Here is a 21,938-nt window from a genome sequence, read left to right as displayed (position 1 = left end):
TTCACACTTGGAGGATTCTCAGAGCTTCAGAAGATGAAGGAGAAGAAAAGATCTGAGTTGGGTCTTCCACCACTCCCCGAAGACAGCATTCAGGTGATGAAAAACATGAGGGCTATGTCACCTCTCTCCTATGGCATAGAATTAGGGGAGCAGCAGAAACGAGGTCGGCGCAGCCGGAGGGTAAGTTCTTATTTTCTTGTGGGTTTTTTTTTGTTTGTTTTTTCCCTCAAGACATATGAGCTGTTCATTGAAATTGAGATATTGTTAAAAGGTGACAAAACAACTTTAGCTTAATGCAGCAGTTTGTTGTGTATAGATCACGCCCCTGCAGTCTCATTGCTCAATTATCTGCCATTTATGAGTTAACCCCCCTTAAGGATGGCGAGCGTACTATGCCGTCCTTGGGGACCTGGTCCTAAATGCCAGCGGGTGGCATAGTACGTCCTCGCTGTCCTATGCACTTACATGCTCGCCGGCGATCACAATGGGGGGACTTGCCTGGCAGTTGAACAACTGCCTCAGTCCTTAAAGGGATTCTCCAGTGCCAGGAAAACATTCATTTTCATGGAACTGCAGGACCATGTAGTGCCCCTCTCCCTCCCACCCCCCCATCCCAAGTTGCTGTAGGGGTTAAAACCCCTTCAGTGACTTACCGGAGTCCAGCGCCGATGCACGCGCATTAGACATCCCCATAGGAAAGCATTATTCAATCCTTTCGTATGGGGATTTCGGCGACGCTGGAGGCCCTTTCATAGCGTGAGGATGTCCAGCGTTGCTTAAAACACTTTTCGTGAATTACTTCATTTTATTTATGTATTTACAAGAAGCTAAATTTTTATTTATTTTTTTGTTTCTTTGTTTGAAAGTAGGTATAGATTTTATTATTCGCCCAACTCAATGTTACTGATTTTATTTAACTTGGGAAGTTTTAATTAATTAAGTCAGCAAGAGGATAGCAGATTCTGTAGCTGAAGCAATAACCTAATGAAGTATTGCATCACTTACTGTATATATCCAGAAGTAGTCCATGCATGGCATAAATTAGTCTGTTAGCAATAATTCACACAGAACACTGAAATGTTAAACTCTGCTTTCAATAGAACATTTTCTTGATACAGATGTACGATCTGTGAAAGCATGCGATTCTGTTTATGCACAAAGTATTTTGTATGATTGTAGTTGTGTTTGGCGATTAAGGTGGCACCTTGAAATTTTTTTTTTTTTTTAACGCATTATGGAATTTTGTGAAACAGGACAGTCTGGACCTATATAACGAGAAGGACCCTTTCAAAAGCGAAGAGCCATCAGGGCTTGAAGAGGAAGAAAATGAGGACACAGATAGCATAATGGATACAGAGGCTGATATGCAGGAGAGGGATTTAATTTCCCAACCATTGATAAACCTACGAAATAACACAGAGAGAGTGAGCTTCCCTAGGGGCCTTCCCTGGGCACCTAAAGTCAGGTATGATATTTAGAATTCAGCAACAAGGGGTATTGGGTGAGCTGGATAGAGAATATGAGCAGGGTGTATATAGAGATGGACTGTTGGTGAAACAATCATGGCGTGGCTTTATTTTATTACATTATCATGTTAGAACAATCTAAAATCGAAGGTTTGTAGTAGCACTGATAAATCGGTAATACCAACCTGGGCATCTCCTTTTGTAAATATTGTGTTATGTTTAAAGCGTTACTCAAGTATGATCATTTGGAAACCACCTTTTAATTGGTAAACGTCCAGTGAAATCTGATGTACTTGACAATTCAGCCAGCGAGTTCGGAAACTAAAATCACAAGTATGTGGACTTGTTTGGGATGTGTAACTGTTGAATGTTTTGTATGTCAGGGAGAAAGACATCGAAAATTTCTTGGAGATGAGTCGTCACAAGTTCATCGGTTTCACTCTTGGGCAGTGAGTATCATATCATTTAAGAGATGTTATTTTAAGGCTATGCTATCCGTTTTTACAGTATAAATAATTAGTCATATTTAGAGTGGATGTAGATATCTGATAGTTGTGGTATGGGTATAAATCGCTTATTTTGTGTGTCCATTTGTTTTCTCTTTTAATACATTAAAGTGTTGTTTAAATAGCTTTTTTTATTGATTGCACACATTTTATTAATGATGTTTGCCTTACTCAGTGACACAGACACCTTGGTGGGGTTACCTCGTCCGATCCATGAAAGTGTGAAGACCCTGAAACAGGTAAAGTATCATTGAGCCTTATGTACATATCTTAGCATGATATAAACCAGGGGTAGGCAAACTTCGGCACTTCAGATGTTCTGGACTACACCTGATGCTTTGCCAGCATGATGGCTGTAAGAGCATTATGGGAAATGTAGTCCATAACATCTGGAGTGCCGAAGGTTGCCTATACCTGATGTAGACTGTTGTGTAAAATAAGTCCTTATGTACCTTTATTATAAACCAACCACATAATGACATCACATGTATTTTCATCCTAGCATGACCCCCAAGTAGTCTAAACCTCCATGAAGCATGCCATTAAGAGTAATTACTCTATAATTTACACTAAAGTTTACTACATGTGCTAAGACTTGTTTTTCTCAAACCTAGAAAATTTAGTTATCTAAAAATGTTTTTGCTTTAGAAAATCATTTGCCCATCTGTGTGTGTAGTTTTTTTTGTCAATCTATTTTGTTGTTGTTGTTGTTTACTTTATTTTATCCTTTAGTGACCCAATCTTCTCCTTGTTTGTATTACAAAAACCCCTTAATTAAAATGTATGACCCAATGGTGAACCACACGTACAAGCCACATAGATCACATTGTTTAGTCACACAGTCTATGGCCACCAACTGGCAACAGGAAATATCCATTATGTACCTACAGCATTGCAAACCATGCCATAACATTTGTTTCTTTACTGTATTTAATGTTTTCAATGAAGGGCAAAAGATAAGTGAACATGAGCCTATGATCTATTCTTAAGTTAATGAAAATTTTTATTTTTTTCCTTCAGCACAAATATATTTCCATTTCGGACAGTCAGACAAAGAAAGAAATGGAGCTGGAGCAATGTCCAATTTTACTGGTGAGGGTCTAACTTGCTATGACCTGCAAAGCCTAATAATAACAATGTCAAAATGTTGAGTTGGAAAAGTCAATTCATCATAGAGACACTGTAATGGTACTGCATTGATAAGAGCACAGACTCGTTACAGTACATTTCATAATAGTGCGTATCCTTACAGAAAAAATTACTGCAGTAATTGAAGTTTACTTAACCAAACGTTGACTCTGAATATGCGGTGGCTTGCCGGTCTCAGAATGATGTGATTTAGAATTCTAAGTTTAGGAGTATATTTACTACAAAAACATGAAGATGCCATGTATTATAAATCTTATGGATCCTCCAGTCCTAAGTGCCCCACTTACTAATGGTAATGCTGCACTTTTATGAATGAAGTTATTACAGGGTAACTATAAAGATGCTCCCCTTGAGAATGTTTTCATTTTGAAATTATTATTTCTAATGGAGACCTTAGTTTTATACCATTTACAGTGCTTTTTAAAAAAACGTTTAGTGCATTTAGAATGTTCTGTTGACTAGCAAAACCACAATATCTGCTAATATGCAGAGCAATTGCCATACACTCAGAGGATGGTAGAGCAATAAACGAGTTGTTTTTGTTACAGAGTAGTAAGAACATTCCGCATACATGCAAATTCAACAGAAACTTTTAGTTTTAAAGGGACACTCTAAGCACCAAAACAACCTAGCATAATGAAGTGGTTTTGATGTATAGGTCATGTCCCTGCAGTCGCACTGCCAATTTTTCAGAAATTTAGGAGTTAATTAATATTGTTTTATGCAGCCCTAGCCACACCACCCATGCATGTGACCAACAGACTTCATGAAGAAAGAGATCAAATTTTTAAACATCCCTTATTGTACATTGTGTTTAATTTAGAATTTAGAATCTCCTGCTCCATTAACAGCCAGCTAGAGCCTGCAGGGGTCTCCCACTTGTGAATAAAGTTAAATAACTAGAGCAGGAAATAAGAACTTATGAAATAAACACACTGTGCTGTGAATCTCAGAATCTCAACCGGGGAGGTGTGGCTAGGACAGCATAAACCGAAACAGTGAGAATTTAGCGGTGAGATTGCTAAAATCAAAATCATCCGTCAGGCAGCATAGGTGGCTGCATGGGGCCCAAACTGAAATAGGGCCCCAGTGGGCCCCTGTCTTGGCCTTTAACTCGGACTGCATGTGTGGGGTCCATCAGGCAGGGAGATTTAGCAGATCTACATGTGGGGGTGGATCCAGACAGGGAGAACATCAGGACACAGAGCGCCTCCTATTTACTTCCTGTATGGCAGCACTGGTAAGAAGTGATGTCAGCTCACTTCCTCCCGCCACAAGAAGGAAGCCATGCTGTGCAACCTGGAGCAGATTACTATACCACAACAAAGTCGCCCTCTTCCAGAACGTAGGTAGGAAAGTGAAGAGTGGATAAAACTGTTTTATAGATATGTGTGTGTGCCAGTGCTTATATGTGGATGGCGGCAGTAAAAATGATTTTGTGTATTAGTGTGTATCTGTTTGTATGTGTGTGTGTGGTAGTGTGTACCTTTTGTATGACATTTTATTTCGGTTTGTATATATGTATAGCAGTGTGCATCTGTGTTTGTAATGGTGGATCTATGAATGTTTGTGTGAATGTCAACATGTATGAAGGGAGTGTGTCTGTTAATGTATTCCTCTGTGTCTGCATAAGTGCCCAGGCCTCTAGACCCTCGATGGTTACATAGTTACATAGTTACATAGCTGAAAAGAGACTTGCGTCCATTAAGTTCAGCCTTCCTCACATATGCTTTTGCTGTTGATCCAAAAGAAGGCAAAAAACCCAGTCTGAAGCACTTCCAATTTTGCAACAAACTAGGAAAAAATTCCTTCTTGACCCCAAAATAGCAGTCAGATGTCTCATTGGATCAAGCAGCTATTACCCCACTAATTAGAAATTGTATCCCTGTATGTTATGTTTTTGCAAGTATTTATCCAATTGCAACTTAAACATCTTTATAGACTCTGACAAAACCACCTCTTCCGGCAATGAATTCCATATCCTTATTGCTCTTACTGTAAAAAAAACTTTTCTTTGCCTTAGATGAAATCTCCTTTCTTCAAGCCTAAATGTGTGACCTCGTGTCCTATGTATAGCCCTGTTTATGAATAGATTTCCAGATAATGGTTTGTACTGGCCCCGAATATATTTGTATAATGTTATCATATCCCCTCTAAGGCGCCGTTTTTCAAAACTGAAGAGATTTAAATGTTTTAACCTTTCTTCATAACTAAAATGCTCCATTCCTTTTATCAATTTTGTAGCTCGTCTCTGCACTTTTTCTAGTGCCATGATATCTTTCTTTAGAACAGGTGCCCAAAATTGCACAGCATATTCAAGGTGTGGTCTTACCAGCGATTTATAAAGAGGCAAAATTATATTTTCATCTCAAGAATTTATGCCCCTATTTATACATGACAAAACCTTACTGGCCTTAGCAACGGCAGATTGACATTGCATATTGCTACCTAATTTGTTGTCTATAACAATTCCCAAATCCTTCTCGTGTGTGGTTATCCCTAGTTCACTACCATTTAGGGTGTAAATTGCTTGTGCATTCTTAACCCCAAAGTGCATAACTTTGCATTTTTCTACGTTAAATTTCATCTGCCATTTTAGTGCCCAGTCCCCCAATCTATCCAAATCCCTCTGAAGCAAGGCAATATCCTGCTCACATTTTATTTCTTTACAAAGTTTTGTGTCATCTGCAAACACTGATACATGGCTTTCAATGCCCATTTCAAGATCATTTATAAATATGTTAAATAGAAGCGGTCCCAAAACAGAACCCTGAGGGACACCACTTACCACTTTTGTCCAGCTTGAAAATTTACCATTTATGACAACTCGCTGTACTCTATTCTTAAGCCAATGTTCTACCCAAGAACAAGAATATTCATCTAGACCAATTACTTTTAGTTTGAAGACTAACCTATTGTGAGGAACCGTATCAAATGCCTTGGCAAAATCCAAGTAGATCACATCCACTGCAACACACTGATCTATATTTCTACTTACTTCTTCGTAGAATGCAATTAGGTTAGTTTGACATGACCTATGTTTCATAAAACCATGCTGATTATTGCTAATAACACAGTTATTCCCAATGAATTCCTGAATATTATCCCTTAATAGCCGTTCAAATAATTTCCCTGTCACAGAAGTTAAGCTCACAGGTCTATAATTTCCAGGCAAGGATTTTGAACCCTTTTTAAATATAGGAACAACATCTGCCTTCCTCCAATCCTCCGGTACAATACCTGAAACAAAAGAATCTTGAAAAATTAAATACAGAGGTTCACTTATTTCCCCACTTAGCTCCTTAAGTACTCGTGGGTGGATACCATCAGGCCCCGGAGCTTTATTTACATTAATTTTCTTTAATAGCTGTAGCACCTTGTCTCGAGTTATCCAATCACACAAGTTATCTGCAAGTTTGTTGCAGCAATCATATGCATATCTCTTGCCATAGGATCCTCATTAATATATACAGAAGAAAAATAGTTATTTAAAATTTCTGCCTTTTCCTGGTCTTCATTGACTAACAGACCCATCTCTGTTTTCAGTGTACCTACGCTTTCATTTTTTGTTTTTTTAGAATTAATGTACTTGAAAAAATGTTTGGGGTTGGTTTTGCATTCTTTGGCTATCAATTTCTCATTTTCTAGTTTAGCCACTTTAATTGCCTTTTTGCAAGCATTATTGGCTTCCTTATATCTTATATAGGATGCATCTGATTGGTCCGATTTAAATGCTTTAAAAGCCCTTTTCTTATTTTTAATCTCTTGTTTTACTTCTCTACTAAGCCACATTGGTTTTAATTTGTTTCTTTTATATTTATTACCCAATGGTACATACTGTGAAATGTACCTTTCTAATATTTGTTTGAATAGTTTCCATTTATCCTCAGTGTTTTTATCACTAAGGAGTTTATGCCAGTCGATATGTTGTAGAGCTGCCCTAATCTTATTAAAATTGGCTTTTTTAAAATTATACGTTTTAATATACCCCACATGCTTTTGCTTTTTTGAGTTTATTTCAAAAGTTACCATATTGTGATCACCATTTCCCAAATGCTCCCCTACTTGAATGTTGGTTAAAAAATTAACATTGTTTGTCATAACGAGATCCAGACAAGCATCCTTTCTAGTTGGTCCTTGTACCAGTTGTGACATAAAGGTGTCATTTAACACATTCAAAAAACGGATTCCCCTAGCTGAAGTACTAGTCCCTCTATCCCAATTTATGTCCGGGTAATTAAAATCTCCAATAATTAATGTGTTCCCCCGATTTGCAGCTTCACCAATTTGCTCTAACAGCAGTTCTTCCTCATTAATATTTACATTTGGTGGTTTATAACATATCCCAACCAATAACGTATTTCCCTTTGTTTGCCCCAAGCAGATATCTACCCATAAAACTTCCACATTTTCCTCGTCACACTCCACATGCCTAAGATTTGACTTGAACTCATGGCTGACATTCAAACATACCCCACCACCCTTCTTGTTTTTCCTATCCCTCCTAAATAATGTGTACCCATTTAAGTTAACTGCCCAGTCATGTGTCTCATCCCACCATGTTTCTGTTATGCCTATTATATCGTATTGTTTAGTGTATGCTATTGCCTCTAGTTCCCCCATTTTGTTATATAGGCTCCTTGCATTTGTAAGCATACATTTAATATTACCATGAGTCATTTGTACTTTTTGTGAATCAATATTACATACCTCCTCTGTTCTGAGCTTCCCCCTCCCCCCATCTCCACCCCCATTGTTCTGAGCTAAGGCCCATCTCATTTCTATCCTATCTCCATTTTCTAGATTGCTTTGAGCCTCCCCCCCTACTACTAGTTTAAAATCTCCTCCAACCTTCTAGCCATCCTAGATGGTGACTTTGCCGCTTTGTGTCCCATGGCTGCAGGGAAAGGCAAGTTTTACTTACCTGAACCTATTACTTGCGGCTACAGCCATGGTATTCGTGCTGGTCCTCTTCAGCTCCTGGCTCTTCATCTGCCAGGAACCCACATTAGTGCTGTATTCTCGTGCATGTGCAAGAGCACTGATGTCAATGGAGCATCCAATGAGGCCACAAGAACCTCCATAGATAGTCTTGCAGTAAGCTAAATATATTCCCAACAAAACATCTTTTGTCAATCAGAGAAAAATACAAAATAGTCCATACTTTATGTATTTTAGGAGAAATAAATTGAAAAAGAAGAAAAGAATAAGTAAAGAGTGACACTATTTTAGTGCTTAGAGCAGGGGTAGCAGCCTTCGGCACTCCAGATGTTGTGGACTACATCCCCCATAATGCTCTTAGACCCATAATGCTGTCAAAGCATCATGGGAGGTGTAGTTCAAAACACCTGCAGTGCCAAAGGTTGCCTATGCCTGGCTTAGAGGATCTCTTTAAGATAAATTTTGAAGTAGGAAAAAACAATTAAAAATATCTTTGACAATCCATGTCTGGTTCATGCTAGTTAGGATTAATGCCCTTCTAGGCTCTGACTGGGCTAGGGCATGATCCTTCACATAGCTCTTGTTGCATCCTTTTAGATCCGTGTTTCATTGTGGACTCTGTGCAGAATTATTTAGAGCATGTAGGCACTTGTTTTGATGCTGAAGCAGAACACTGGTTAAGCCTGTTTTTCCGTTCCCGAAACCGAGATTGCTGCTTGCTTCCTCAAATCTGTGTGCCTTTGACCTTGATTCCTGTTTGAAATGTTTGTTGCTGACTTTGGTTTCTGGTTCCTGGACATTCTGTCAACTTTCTAATCTGTGATTTTGTTTTTGCTTTACGCACAACTCTGTCATTACCACAGGCACTGTACTTCTACCAACCTTTGCCAGCATGCACACCATGCCAGCTCCTGTTCAGTGATGCAGTTCAATTTAACTGTATCTATTTTCCACCCATAGCACCATACATACTCTGTAAATATTTGTTTATATTTTTATAAACAATTTTTCAGTTTTACATGTAATCATTTCTAGAAACCAAGTGCAACGAAAGAAAACGAACTGAAAATAGATTCACTAATTGGTCCCGAATACTAAAATGCTCAGTATGGGGGCGGAGCCTGACCTCCATGCAGGGCAGACTTGCTGAACTTGAGCTCCCGAACACTGAACTACTTTTGCTGTGATAAACCTGGTAAATCGGCTTCCATTCTACTCTAACGGGCACTACCTTGATCTGAGAGGCAAGGGGCAACTAGACAGACCCTGAAATGTCTCTCATTACATATCAGAGCCCAGAGTGACCCTGCTGCGGCCTACTGTGGAAGGAGCTGGGGAGAGGCGGACGATCTTCTCACTCCTGCACCCACCGTTTGACTCAGCTGCACTCCTTCTCTCCCCACCCCTTTTAGACCGGCGGGGGATATCCCGGTCCCCACTGGACATACTCGGGCATTCTACCCTACACATACCTTGTGCTCTGCATATAACGCTGACAGTACTCTGCTGGTACTTCATAACAAGATGGCGTCTGCCTCTATGCCCAACGAGCAGGGCCTGTGCAAGCTCATGCTGCAGCTCCTTCATTCAAAGGTTGGTGCTGGGCAGCTGGCACTGCAAAGCAACACTGATCAGTGACTAAGGAGCATGCAGGGAGACATCTCAAGGTTACTTTCAGGCCCACGGGGGTCTCCTTCAAAGCAATGGGGACTGTGCCAGACTGGGGGACTCTTAATGTATCTGACCACATTTAAAATTACTACAGCTGAGTGCAATCTCACTGAGCCACATTATTTTAATATATTCACTGTAAGCGCTGCACACTCTCTTTTGACAGTCTCGGACCCCATCCCATTTGACTAATTTTGGCCCCATCTGACAGAGGGGACCCCCAAGTATTGGTAGATTTGGAAGGCAGCAGGCTGGTGGCATTGACTGAAAAAGTAGCCGATGCAGTGTTTAGTCATTTACTTGGTCCTTAAATTTTAAATTCACTTTAAATTCTTGACAATTCCCACTTCAATGAATTCATCTATAAGTATTGCAAATAGGTGGCTGGCTTGCAAATATACTTTAAAACATGAATTTTAAAGGGACACTATAGTCACCAGAATAACTACAGCTTATTGAATTTGTTCTGTTGAGTAGAATCATTGCCTTCAGGCTTTTTGCTGTAAACACTGTCTTTTCAGAGAAAATGCAGTGTTTACATTACAGCCTAGGGATAACTCCACTGGCCACTCCTCAGAGGGCTACTAAAGCTGCTTCCTTGGACAGTGCTGCAGAGTAAGCCGCACTGCTATTCAGTGTCTCCACCCTCTGCATAGAGACACTGAACTTTCCCCATTGTTACATAGCTGAAAAGAGACTTGCGTCCATCAAGTTCAGCCTTCCTCACATATGTTTTTGCTGTTGATTCAAAAGAAGAGATGCATTGATTCAATTTATCTCTGTGAGGAGATGCTGGTTGGCTGTGTTTGATTTGTGCTGGCTCTGCCTCCTTGACAGTCTCCGCCAATCCTATGGGGAAGCATTGTGATTGACTTAGACTACCACTTCTGATGATGTCAGCAGGCAGAGTCAGTTCAAGGGCAGAGGCAGCAGCTTCAGACTTGAATACAAGTAAGAAATTACTATATTTAAGGAGGCAATGGTGGGCCAGGGGGCCAGATGGTGGTTTTAACACTATATAGGGTCAGGAGTGCATGTTTGTGTTCCTGACCCTATAGTGTTCCTTTAAGTTATTTTCATATTTACACTGCCCTTATTCTAGCTCTGAGGTTGACAGATGTCTGGGTACCTTGTGTGCTGGTGGTCTCTGGGCACCCAGGACGCATTATGGAGGAAGGCACTCTTCCCTGCACCTCTGATCCGGGCACTGTAACCCCACCCCTTTTATAATGTGATGTGTGCGCATTGTCACAGTAGGGCAGATTCAATAGTTTGTCATGTTTTGGGGGCTTGACTATAAGCATTGTGAGCCTAATGAGCCATATTTTAAATAGTTTGCTGAGGATAGGTTCTATGCACTGTTTTGGTTCCTTCTTGGTCCCAATAGTGCGTTTATATAGTATATTTTTCTTTTCTGGATTATTACTTGACTATTACGGACTATTCTACTTTCTGGTATACTTGACCTAGCTTTTGTCCCTCAAATTCCTGCTTTCTGGCTTGTCTTTCGTAGATTTCACTGTCCAGTGATGTATAGACTGGCCACTCTATGGACTGGTAATAAGTTATATGGTTCCATCTTCACGCTTAAATTGATACCATTTATGTGATGTGCACTCTCACTACAGTTTATTTTATTTTTTTTACTAGCTTCTTACATCATTGGCAGTATCCCCACATTGGAATCACTGAGAATAACTGAGCCCATTTTTCACTTACATTATACAAGTGAAAGTTTACGGTTTATGCAGTGTCAGAAAAAGAGACATTTTCACATATGAACAGCATTGCTTATTATGGAGATCTAATCTTGATAATTTGCCACTTTTAATACACTTTGTACTACATTGTCCTTGATTTCCTGTTAGATGTGTGCTAAAGAGACACATGTGCTCTTAGTTGTAACTTTGTCTTTTGTATACATTCTAAATCATATCTTGTTCAGTACATATTAATGGGATCACATTTCTCTTGACTACAGCACCAGAGAATACATTAACCATATTGATAAATGATTAGTGTTTAAAATATAAATAAATATTTAACCCCAGAATGCAAGTTTGTCTGAGAAGGATCCTGTTCAACCTATAGTTCCAGTAATATTTTGTAATTGTTTCATTTATTGTTAAATCTCCCAGCCTTATAATATTGTAAAGTGCTACGGAATATGTTGGCACTATATAAATGCTAATCATAATAATAATCTTGGTCCTGCTGCAGGGTGAAGAAGAGGTGGAGGAAACTCCATGTGAGTGTCTGTACAGGGCAATGCTGTTAAACATACCTCATTACATGGTAAGTGTGTCTTGAATTGGAAATGTTTCTGTAATTGTACTCTGCTGCCCTCTAGTGCAGAAAGTAAATAATTGCTAGAGTGTACGTGTCTAGTTACGTATTTTATCAAGAGGTTGGTAAGATTGAATCATTCCCTTGTCTTTCTTTTAAAGGAAATAAAGTGCAGATGTATTTATCTTTAGAAAGACCTGATTATCTTAATTAATATCAGTCAAAGGGTGAGTGGATTTTGGTACACTACAAAATAACTGGTAATGCGCAAAAAGTCTTTGAAATCCATTTTTATGTTAATTTATGTAATATTGTAATAAAATGTAACAGAAGAATGCATAACAATGCAGACACTGTGAAAATATGGAGAATAAAGTTATATTGAGAAAAGTCGAATTATAACTTCTATGCATTTCTACATCTGTACACAAAAAGGATGACACTGAAACCATTTGGTAGTTCACTTTCATAACAAATCTGAGTCTTTTTGCAGAAAACTACAATGACAATACCAAAACGTCTATACAGACATTTTGGACTCCTTGTTTAATCCAGTGAGCATTGGTGCCTTCTCTAGAGCAAGGATGTTAAAGTTGTGGCCTGTGGCCAATGTTGCAGCCCACAATGACTATCTTTGCGGCCCGTCTGCCCTGGAGCCGCTTTGTGCTGTGGCTGCGACCAGCCGCAAGTTAGGAAAGATTTTTCCAGTCTGTTTCCTGTCTCCCTTGCCATGGCCGATCGTGTGCTGCAGCGGCTGCAAGGGTTCTAAGCCTTAGTCCACCCCAGCCGCCGGATATGCGCATACAGCGTGTGAAGTCATATGCAGAGTGTCTGTCTGTCTGCAGAGCAGGCCAGCCACTCCCCTTTCCCTCCTGCTCGCAGTTCCAGAGGAGCGTCTGGCCTGCTCGAGCAGAGAAGAGCAGAGCTGGAACTGGAAGACTGCTCATCTTAAGGTTAGGGGAATAGGGGCTTGGGGGAGGGAGGTGGCAGGTATTAAGTTGAGGCAGACGGGCAGTATATTAGAGTGGTGGGAGAGGGGGCCGTGTATTAAATTAGAGTGGAGGGAGGGGGGGTAGTGTAGTAGATTAAAGGGCAGTGTATTAGATTGGGGGAGGGGGCAGTGTATTAGAATGGGGGAGGCACTGGGAGGTTGTGTATTAGATTGGGGGATGGTTGTGTATTAGATTTTGGGGGAAGGTTGTGTATAATATTGGGAGGCAGTGTATTAGATTAGGGGTACAGGGCAGTGCATTAGAAAGGGGCAGTGTATTGGATTTGGGAGCAGTGTATTAGAATGGGGGAGGGGGCAGTGTATTAGATTGAGTCTGCATGGAGGCGCTAAACGCTTTCCATGGAGATGCTGATTGGCCGCGCAACGTTTTGCCACACATGCATAATAGCCTCCCAATGCTTCCCTATGGGAGTCTGAGGATCTCAGCCAATGTGCAGAACACACTTATATGACATCAAAATCAACAAAATAACGTCATTTGTTTTTTACAGCTTTGCAACAGCATACATTCACCATTTCAGTCCCATTACCAAACTTTTCTTAATATGTCAAGGTAGGACGGAAACATTGGTTATATGCAAATGTACGTCTCCTTAAAATAAATTTGCTCTTTTGTTTACTTTAAAGACCTACAAACATGAGTACGTCCAGTATCAGTCAGGCAACTTTTCTTATACTGTAATTTTCAAAATAAACCTATGTTTCTATGAAAACTGAAGTTTCTGTTTTTTTGCGGCACACATAAGCTTAAACAATGTTTATTTGGCCCGTGTTAGCCTTAGAGTTTGACATGCTTGCTCTAGAGCAGGGGTAGGCAACTTTTGGCACTCCAGATGTTGTGGACTACATCTCCCACAATGCTGGCAAAGCAGCATGGGAGGTATAGTTCAAAACATCTTGAATGCTGAAGGTAGCCTTTGCCTGCTCTAGAGAATCAAATTATTTATCGTTTGGCACTGGGCACATGATTGTTATCATTCTTAGACTTTCTAACTCTATGTGAATGCATTCATTTAAACTATATCTTCTCCTCCTCGAACGTGATGGGCTGCTCAGTAGTTTTGAAACTATAGCGCTGTGGGAGATATCCTGCTTCTGGTTATTTAAAACCCTAGTGTTTGGTTACTTTGTTTAACTCTGCTTTACACTTCTGTTTCACTCCTTGACATGTATAGTTGAATTATCCTACCTTTTGACAGATTGCCCTGTTGAAGATCCTTCTGGCTGCTGCTCCTACCTCTAAAGCTAAGACTGACTCTATTAATATTTTAGCTGATGTCCTGCCTGAGGAAATGCCGTGAGTATTGCATGAGTGTGCCCAGCATTGTGTAAATAGTCAACTTGCTTTGTGACCCCGTGGATTGACCAAAATTGTTTTAGGAAGAAATGTAGTGCATTCACTTTTTAATCAATTTCTTGGTTTAAGTGGCTCACATAATCACATTGATTGTGTTGTAATTTCACTGAAAATCCAGCCCAGTCAAAAGATCTCATGAGACAAAGAAGGGACTAATTTGTCTTGGTATATTTTCTCTGCTTGAAAAAAGGCAGTCAAGTCTTGCCATAGCTTATCAAGCTATGAACCTGTGATCTCACTGGATTCTCTGTAGACCTCAATGTTGTACTTGAGCATGTGCAAGAGTACAGCTCTGACATCGGTTCCTGGCAGCTGAAGAGCCAGGAGCATATGATGACTGAATTGAAGAGCATAACTATGCCTGTGAGGGACAGGTTCAGAAAGTATAACTCCCCTGCACCCCTGGGACACCCATCGCAATGTCAGATTATGCAAAGATCCCAGACCGTGACAGAGACGCCTTAACACCAATTAATGAAATATTCTACCCACACTGAAATTCAATAAAGTGTGAAAAGTTACAAACGGCATACTTCAGATCATATCTACATCCAAGATAATACAGCACAAGATAAAAGACAAATAACTAGGGACCAACTATCAGCACTTTACTATCAGCATTACCCAAATGAAGATCAGCACAACCTATGGGACCCCAGTGTTACTATAGATAAAAAAAAATCTAAAACTTTGCAGTTCCTATTCTAATACTAAACTGCATCTGTGCTTGTGTTGCAGACTTTGTGTTGTTGTTTGTTTTGTTTAATGTGAATATTTGCACTGATTCCTCATTGTTTCCAGGATCACAGTGTTAGAGAGTATGAAGCTGGGGATTGATGTGAATCGCCATAAAGAGATCATAGTGAAGACAGTCTCCGCTATTTTATTGCTTCTGCTGAAACATTTAAAGCTAAACCACATCTACCAGGTGAGCTTTGAAAATTGGAATCTTCCAACCTTTACAGAATGCGCTAGAAAGTATTCTACAGGATTCTTCTTCAGGCTCAGTAACACGTCTGTTATATACATACATATATATATATATAACATACACAAAGAGTTATTATTATTATTATTATTATTATTATTACACTTTATTCTGCCTATATTTGCTGGGATCTCTCTCTCTCTCTCTCTCTCTCTCTCTCTCTCTCTCGTACAAACATGATGGTGGCTTTCTGCCGCCATCTAGTGTTACAATGTTGACATGGTCATAAAGCTTCCCTGTGATTTAAAAAAAAAAAAAAGAAATGCTGGAAATAGACTGTCACAGGAGACTTTTGATAGTCATGCTCCTAACCAATGTTCAACTCCCTGAACCTCTAGTCCACTATAAGGTGCTGCTGGAAATGAAATATTGAATGACAGAATATTTACACCTTTGTTCAGTACAATGTACGTAGTTAGAACTGTGGCTTCATGCATTGTGGAGACTTAAACTATGATAGCTGTTACAAGGGGTGGCTGACAGACTGGGCCCGGCAAAGCATCTCTAGAGTTGCAGTTCTAAGCAGCTGGAGACCTACGTATTGGATGTCTTAGAAGAATATGTCCTCTTTGATATATTCGGGTTGTTCATTTGGAAGTCTTCAGACCCTAAGCTTGTTTACTACATTCCTCACTAGAGTGCACTAAATACCCAGACATTCTGTTTTATTAATAGGAATTGATATAATGTGTCTATAAATGTTTTTGAATAATGTGCTATCCTCTGACGTGAAAAATTAGACAATACTGTTACATACATCCTTATTCATGTTTTTTTGAAGTAGTGATCTTGTTTTAGATATTTGCAGCCACAATCAGTCCCTCTCTTTTTAATATTTTGCAGTTTGAGTTTATGTCTCAGCACCTGGTGTTTGCCAATTGCATCCCTCTGATCCTGAAATTCTTCAATCAGAATATAATGTCATACATCTGTGCCAAGAACAGGTGGGAGTGGTGAATGGTCTATAAAGGCCACTAATATTTTTTACTGACATGGAACATTAATTGCCTGAGGACCTCACAAGAGATGGCTACCTTCAGATTATGTTAAATGGTTCACCTTTGAGTATTTGGAGTCCAATACAGAAAAACTGTAAATGTTGTTGAAGCTATTTGTGTTAGAATTAGAATAATTTCATAGTATGTTATCAAAGATGTAAACCACAAATATATATGATCGTAATGTAAAACGCATTAAAGTGTCAGTAATGTCTTAATATAAATTATTTTTTTATAAAGTAGCACATTGCAACAAGTCTAAGTTTGTATGCTCTATTTTAGCTCTAGTCTGTTATAAATTGCATTGTACTGTTGCAAGAAGGCCTGCATTTTAGGAGTAACAGGTGATTGCAGGTGCAGACAGACAGGAGATGAATATGTGGCCCATTTGAATTCAATACTGTGTTAATATAAATGGGACGTAGTTCAAACCATGTCTCTTTAAAAATGTTTGGAAAGAATAAGTCTTGATTTTATCATTGTTTTTCTCTCTAGTATGTATATAAATTTCAAAGATGTGTCTTTAATTAATTGAATGTCTCCTGTTTCTAGTATTTCTTCTCTAGATTTTCCATCATGTGTTCTCCATGAGTTGCCAGAGCTGACCGCCGAGAGTTTGGTATAGTGTATATATAGAATTTTTCGTGATCCATTACAAGAGTGGTAGTTGAAATTTACAGACATAAACAATTTCTTGTTCCATTTTGTAAAGAAGCGATTGATATTAAGCATGTCCAGAAGAGTAACTAGTATGAGATGTGACAGGAGAGGTTGTGGGAGCCAGTAAACTTTAACTGTTATCCAATACGCACTTGGCATAGCTGAAAGGGGACCTAAGCTGGCAGTCTCAGTGGGATAAATTTGCTAGAAAAAAAAAAGGGATGGACCAGGTTTCCTCTAGGTTTACAACTACTATGCCATTCCTCTTTATTACATTTTATAAAGTGAACCAAAATTGTTAACTGTGTGCTTTAATTCTGTAATTTGTATTTATTTATTTATTTTTTTAACCTGGGAATAATTATGGAGAATGTATATGACCGAACTGCATTAAAAATTATGCTGTCCTTTAGAATGCTTTGTTTAGAAGCATCCTTTATTGATCATGGGTAAACTAGTTTGTGTCATTTGTGCTGCTACTGACACGAACATTTGTTAGATTTTTTTGTTTTTTTAAATAGTACAAAGTTACATTTGTGGATTTTATAGTGCATGTAGATTTTGGATCATTTTTTCTTCTATTTGTTCTATTTTTATTTGTGTTATTTTCTTAATATATGTTTTCTTTTTAAAAGTCTTAAAGAGAAACTGTGGAGTAAAATTTTATTTTATAGATAAATATAATAAAAAATAAATATGTCTCAGAAAAATAGGTGCACTCACGTTTTTTTTTAAGAAATACTTTGTGCTATTTATTGCATGTAAGCAAGAAGTGACACACATATATATATATATATATATATATATATATATATATCACAATAGTTTCTGGCACTCATCCCAAAGCAAATCAAATAAGTAAAAAAACAGGGGCCTCTCCATGCAAAGTACCGTATTTATCGGCGTATAACACGCACTTTTTTCCCCTGAAAATAGGGGAAAAATCGTGGGTGCGTGTTATACGCCGATATCCCATAATTACTTACCTGTCCTGAAGCGTGGGCCGGCTTCACAGCGCGCACCGCGGTACAGGAACTTTAATTTAAGGTTCCGGTTTCCGGCGGGACTGAAAGGAAGTGTGCACAATAGTGTGCACACTTCCTTTCAGTCCCGCCGGAAACCGGAACCTTAAATTAAAGTTCCTGTACCGCGGTGTGCGCTGTGAAGCCGACCCACGCTTCAGGACAGGTAAGTAATTATGGGAGGGGAGGAAAGTACACTATGGGAGGGGAGGGGAGGGGGAGGAAAGTACACTATGGGAGGGGAGGGGGAGGAAAGTACACTATGGGAGGGGAGGGGGAGGAAAGTACACTATGGGAGGGGAGGGGGGGGGAAGTACACTATGGGAGGGGAGGGGGGGGGAAGTACACTATGGGAGGGGAGGGGGGGGAAGTACACTATGGGAGGGGCGGAAGTACACTATGGGAGGGGCGGGGGGGGAAGTACACTATGGGAGGGGCGGGGGGGGAAGTACACTATGGGAGGGGCGGGGGGGGAAGTACACTATGGGAGGGGAGGGGGGGGGAAGTACACTATGGGAGGGGAGGGGGGGGAAGTACACTATGGGAGGGGAGGGGGGGAAGTACACTATGGGAGGGGAGGGGGGGGTAAGTACACTATGGGAGGGGAGGGGGGGGTAAGTACACTATGGGAGGGGAGGGGGGGGTAAGTACACTATGGGAGGGGAGGGGGGGGAAGTACACTATGGGAGGGGTGGGAAAGTACACTATGGTTAGGGGAGGGGAGGGGGGGGAAGTACACTATGGGAGGGGAGGGGGGGAAGTACACTATGGGAGGGGAGGGGGGAAGTACACTATGGGAGGGGAGGGGGGGGAAATACTATGGGAGGGGAGGGGGGGAGAATACTATGGGAGGGGAGGGGGGGAGAATACTATGGGAGGGGAGGGGGGGAGAATACTATGGGAGGGGAGGGGGGGAGAATACTATGGGAGGGGAGGGGGGGAGAATACTATGGGAGGGGAGGGGGGAGAATACTATGGGAGGGGAGGGGGGAGAATACTATGGGAGGGGGGTAGAATACTATGGGAGGGGGGTAGAATACTATGGGAGGGGGGGAGAATACTATGGGAGGGGGGGAGAATACTATGGGAGGGGGGAGAATACTATGGGAGGAGGGGGGAGAATACTATGGGAGGAGGGGGGAGAATACTATGGGAGGAGGGGGGAGAATACTATGGGAGGAGGGGGGAATACTATGGGAGGGGGGAATACTATGGGAGGGGGGAGAATACTATGGGGGGGGAGAATACTATGGAAAGGGGGGGGACACTATGGGATGAGGGGGGAATACTATGGGATGAGGGGGGAATACTATGGCATGAGGGGGGGGGGAATACTATGGCATGAGGGGGGAAATTTCCTGGAATTTCTTTCTAAAAATGAGGTGCGTGTTATACGCCTGTGCGTGTTATACGCCGATAAATACGGTATATAAAATAGAAAAAATTGAGAGCACTCAATGGATTTGTGAATAAATGCTATATTAATTTAAACGCATACAAATGTATATATATATATTGCAAAAAAAAAACCTTGTAAAACAAAATATGAACAGGAATTTGACTCCTAAGATCTGTGCAGTTATATAGGAGTTTATTTACAAAGTACTTTAAAAGAAATGTAATGAGGAATCGCAGTACTCAGACTGAAACCAAATTTCATGGGTTATTGTAAAAGAACAGCTATTTGTTGTTTTGTTGTTTTTTTTTTTTTTTTTTAAGCTTACATAGTTAACTTTTTTTTGTGCTTGTAGGAAACTGGGGACAACAACCAATTCTGTTGGAGGAATCTGTTCTCTTGTATTAACCTGCTACGCATCCTTAATAAACTTACAAAGTGGAAGCATTCTCGTACCATGGTAAGTGTCTAGTGCAGAGACTTCATGTTTTTGGCCCTTACTGAGCTAGAAAAATAGCCCTCTTTTTAGCAAATATCATGGTAGATATGCATGGTCTGTATGCATGTATACAATTTACATGGAGTTCTACTGATTAAATATCTTTTTTTTTCCAGTATTATTCAAAGTTGGGCTGACTTGTAATACATTATATAGACAATGAATGTAAAAATATACAGTACTCCTCTTTGATATTCCTGCATTTGCAGAAACGTTTCATGATTTGCAGCTTCTTGCCGTAAGCTTGGACCAGCGTGGAAGTAGTTAAAATTTGTCCTCATTAATTTGTGTGAAACGTATCCCATGAACTCCATCCCAGAAGAGGTTCATGGACTATGTATGTCAACACCAGATATGATGGATGGCTTTTTAATCAATGTGAATGATAAAATTAGGCAAAACTGTAGCTCCAGCTCTTTCACAGTAGATGGTAAAGGAGGAGCCTGTTAAAGAAGGTGATTTCTATTGTGTATTCCTTGCCATTGCATGCATGCAGTAGCAGTTCTTGGATGAGAAGCTGAATTCATAAGCTTTCTCATGTGTTATTGCTTGTGAGTGGGTGGATGCATAGGTTATAGGGTTTAGATTTCTGTGCTTAGCTGGGATGGATTAATCTGTTTCATGAAACCTCTTTTTATTATTATTAATTCCATCAATAAAGACTTTTGTAAATCTTTCCATTGCTGGCCGGACATTCATTATGAGAAACTGAATATTGTTCACTTTATAATATCCACCTTTTTATTATTCCTGAAAGAGCTACCAATATCCTCTTATTTGTAAATGCTGATAAACATGGCCATGCTACAGACCTCTTTCATAATATTTCTAGATTGCACTCTGTCATTTATTTATAGAGAAATACACTTTAGAATGTTTTTTTTTTTTATTTATTTTTTTGTTCACACACCTAGAAAGAATTGACTTGTTGGGTTGAGGATATTTGATTATAAGAACAAGTGATTCTCAAACTAGTCCACAAGGACTATGGAACAAATTTTCAGTGCAGATATTGATATAACATGGGCTGTTAGTGCTTGCCAAGTGGTTTAAGAAGCAATGATCTAAAACCACTATAGGAACTATACTATAAAATATTGTATCTACTACACATATGTAATGTTCAAATATATTCCTATCAAACCCTTACTGAAACTTATGCTATTTTGTTTACTATGATTTTTTTTGTAGATGTTGGTGGTATTTAAGTCTGCCCCAATTTTGAAACGAGCACTTAAAGTCAAGCAGGCCATGATGCAGCTCTATGTACTCAGGCTACTTAAGCTACAGACCAAATACTTAGGTCGACAGTGGAGGAAAAGCAACATGAAAACGATGTCTGCAATTTATCAGATGGTGCGTCACAGAATGAATGACGATTGGGCATACGGCAATGGTGAGTATAATCTTCTTTGCGAGAATTCTGAAGTAAAACGATATCAACTCTTAAGATGCCTTCCTACATCGTAAGATGAAAAAAACAAACAAAAAAAACCAGATCCAGACAAAAATAGTGATCAAGTTCTCTTTCTAGGCTTGATTGCGATCTGCATTATAATGATGCACATTTAACTAGATACAAGATTACTCCCTTGTAGATCTGGATGCCAGACCATGGGACTTCCAGGCTGAGGAATGTACTTTGCGCGGAAATATTGAGAGCTTCAACAGCCGGAGGTATGAAAAAAACCCAGGTTGGGAGTTTGCACCAGTTGACAACTGTCTGCAGAGTGTTGTGGGGCAAAGGTTGGAGCTTCCTGAAGATTTCCATTACACGTATGAGCTCTGGCTGGAAAGAGAGGTCTTCTCGAAACCCATCAACTGGGAGGAACTTCTTCAGTATTCCTGACAGCCAACATAGAAGTGTATTTTATACTTTTATTAAACATAGAAGCCATTTTCTAAATAAAACTTTGTATGTCTAATTGTGATTAAAATATGATTATAATAAAGGTTATCTGATACAAATATTTATGTTGTGAGGTGG

At 39.8% G+C, this 21,938-nt stretch overlaps 2 protein-coding genes across 2 annotated transcripts in view; both read left to right on the top strand.

The window, feature by feature from the left end:
- Positions 1-21,919, top strand: part of STRIP2 (striatin interacting protein 2) — a 51,637-nt gene extending 29,718 nt beyond the window's left edge. Inside the window, exons 9-21 of the mRNA XM_063448311.1 lie at positions 1-180; positions 1,254-1,465; positions 1,850-1,915; positions 2,148-2,211; positions 2,993-3,064; positions 11,954-12,028; positions 14,231-14,328; positions 15,190-15,316; positions 16,220-16,320; positions 16,927-16,993; positions 19,808-19,912; positions 21,143-21,347; positions 21,550-21,919. Of these exons, the coding sequence (XP_063304381.1) occupies positions 1-180; positions 1,254-1,465; positions 1,850-1,915; positions 2,148-2,211; positions 2,993-3,064; positions 11,954-12,028; positions 14,231-14,328; positions 15,190-15,316; positions 16,220-16,320; positions 16,927-16,993; positions 19,808-19,912; positions 21,143-21,347; positions 21,550-21,800 (1,623 nt within the window). The 3' untranslated portion in view covers positions 21,801-21,919. The remainder of the gene's footprint in view (positions 181-1,253; positions 1,466-1,849; positions 1,916-2,147; positions 2,212-2,992; positions 3,065-11,953; positions 12,029-14,230; positions 14,329-15,189; positions 15,317-16,219; positions 16,321-16,926; positions 16,994-19,807; positions 19,913-21,142; positions 21,348-21,549) is intronic.
- AHCYL2 (adenosylhomocysteinase like 2) overlaps positions 1-21,938 on the top strand; it is a 198,520-nt gene that overhangs the window by 128,974 nt on the left and 47,608 nt on the right. The window lies entirely within an intron of this gene.

Source organism: Pelobates fuscus, chromosome 3, assembly GCF_036172605.1.
Source record: "Pelobates fuscus isolate aPelFus1 chromosome 3, aPelFus1.pri, whole genome shotgun sequence".
NCBI lineage: Eukaryota > Metazoa > Chordata > Amphibia > Anura > Pelobatidae > Pelobates > Pelobates fuscus.
Note: the sequence above shows the minus strand (reverse complement) of the source record. Positions and strands in the feature narration are given on the sequence as shown.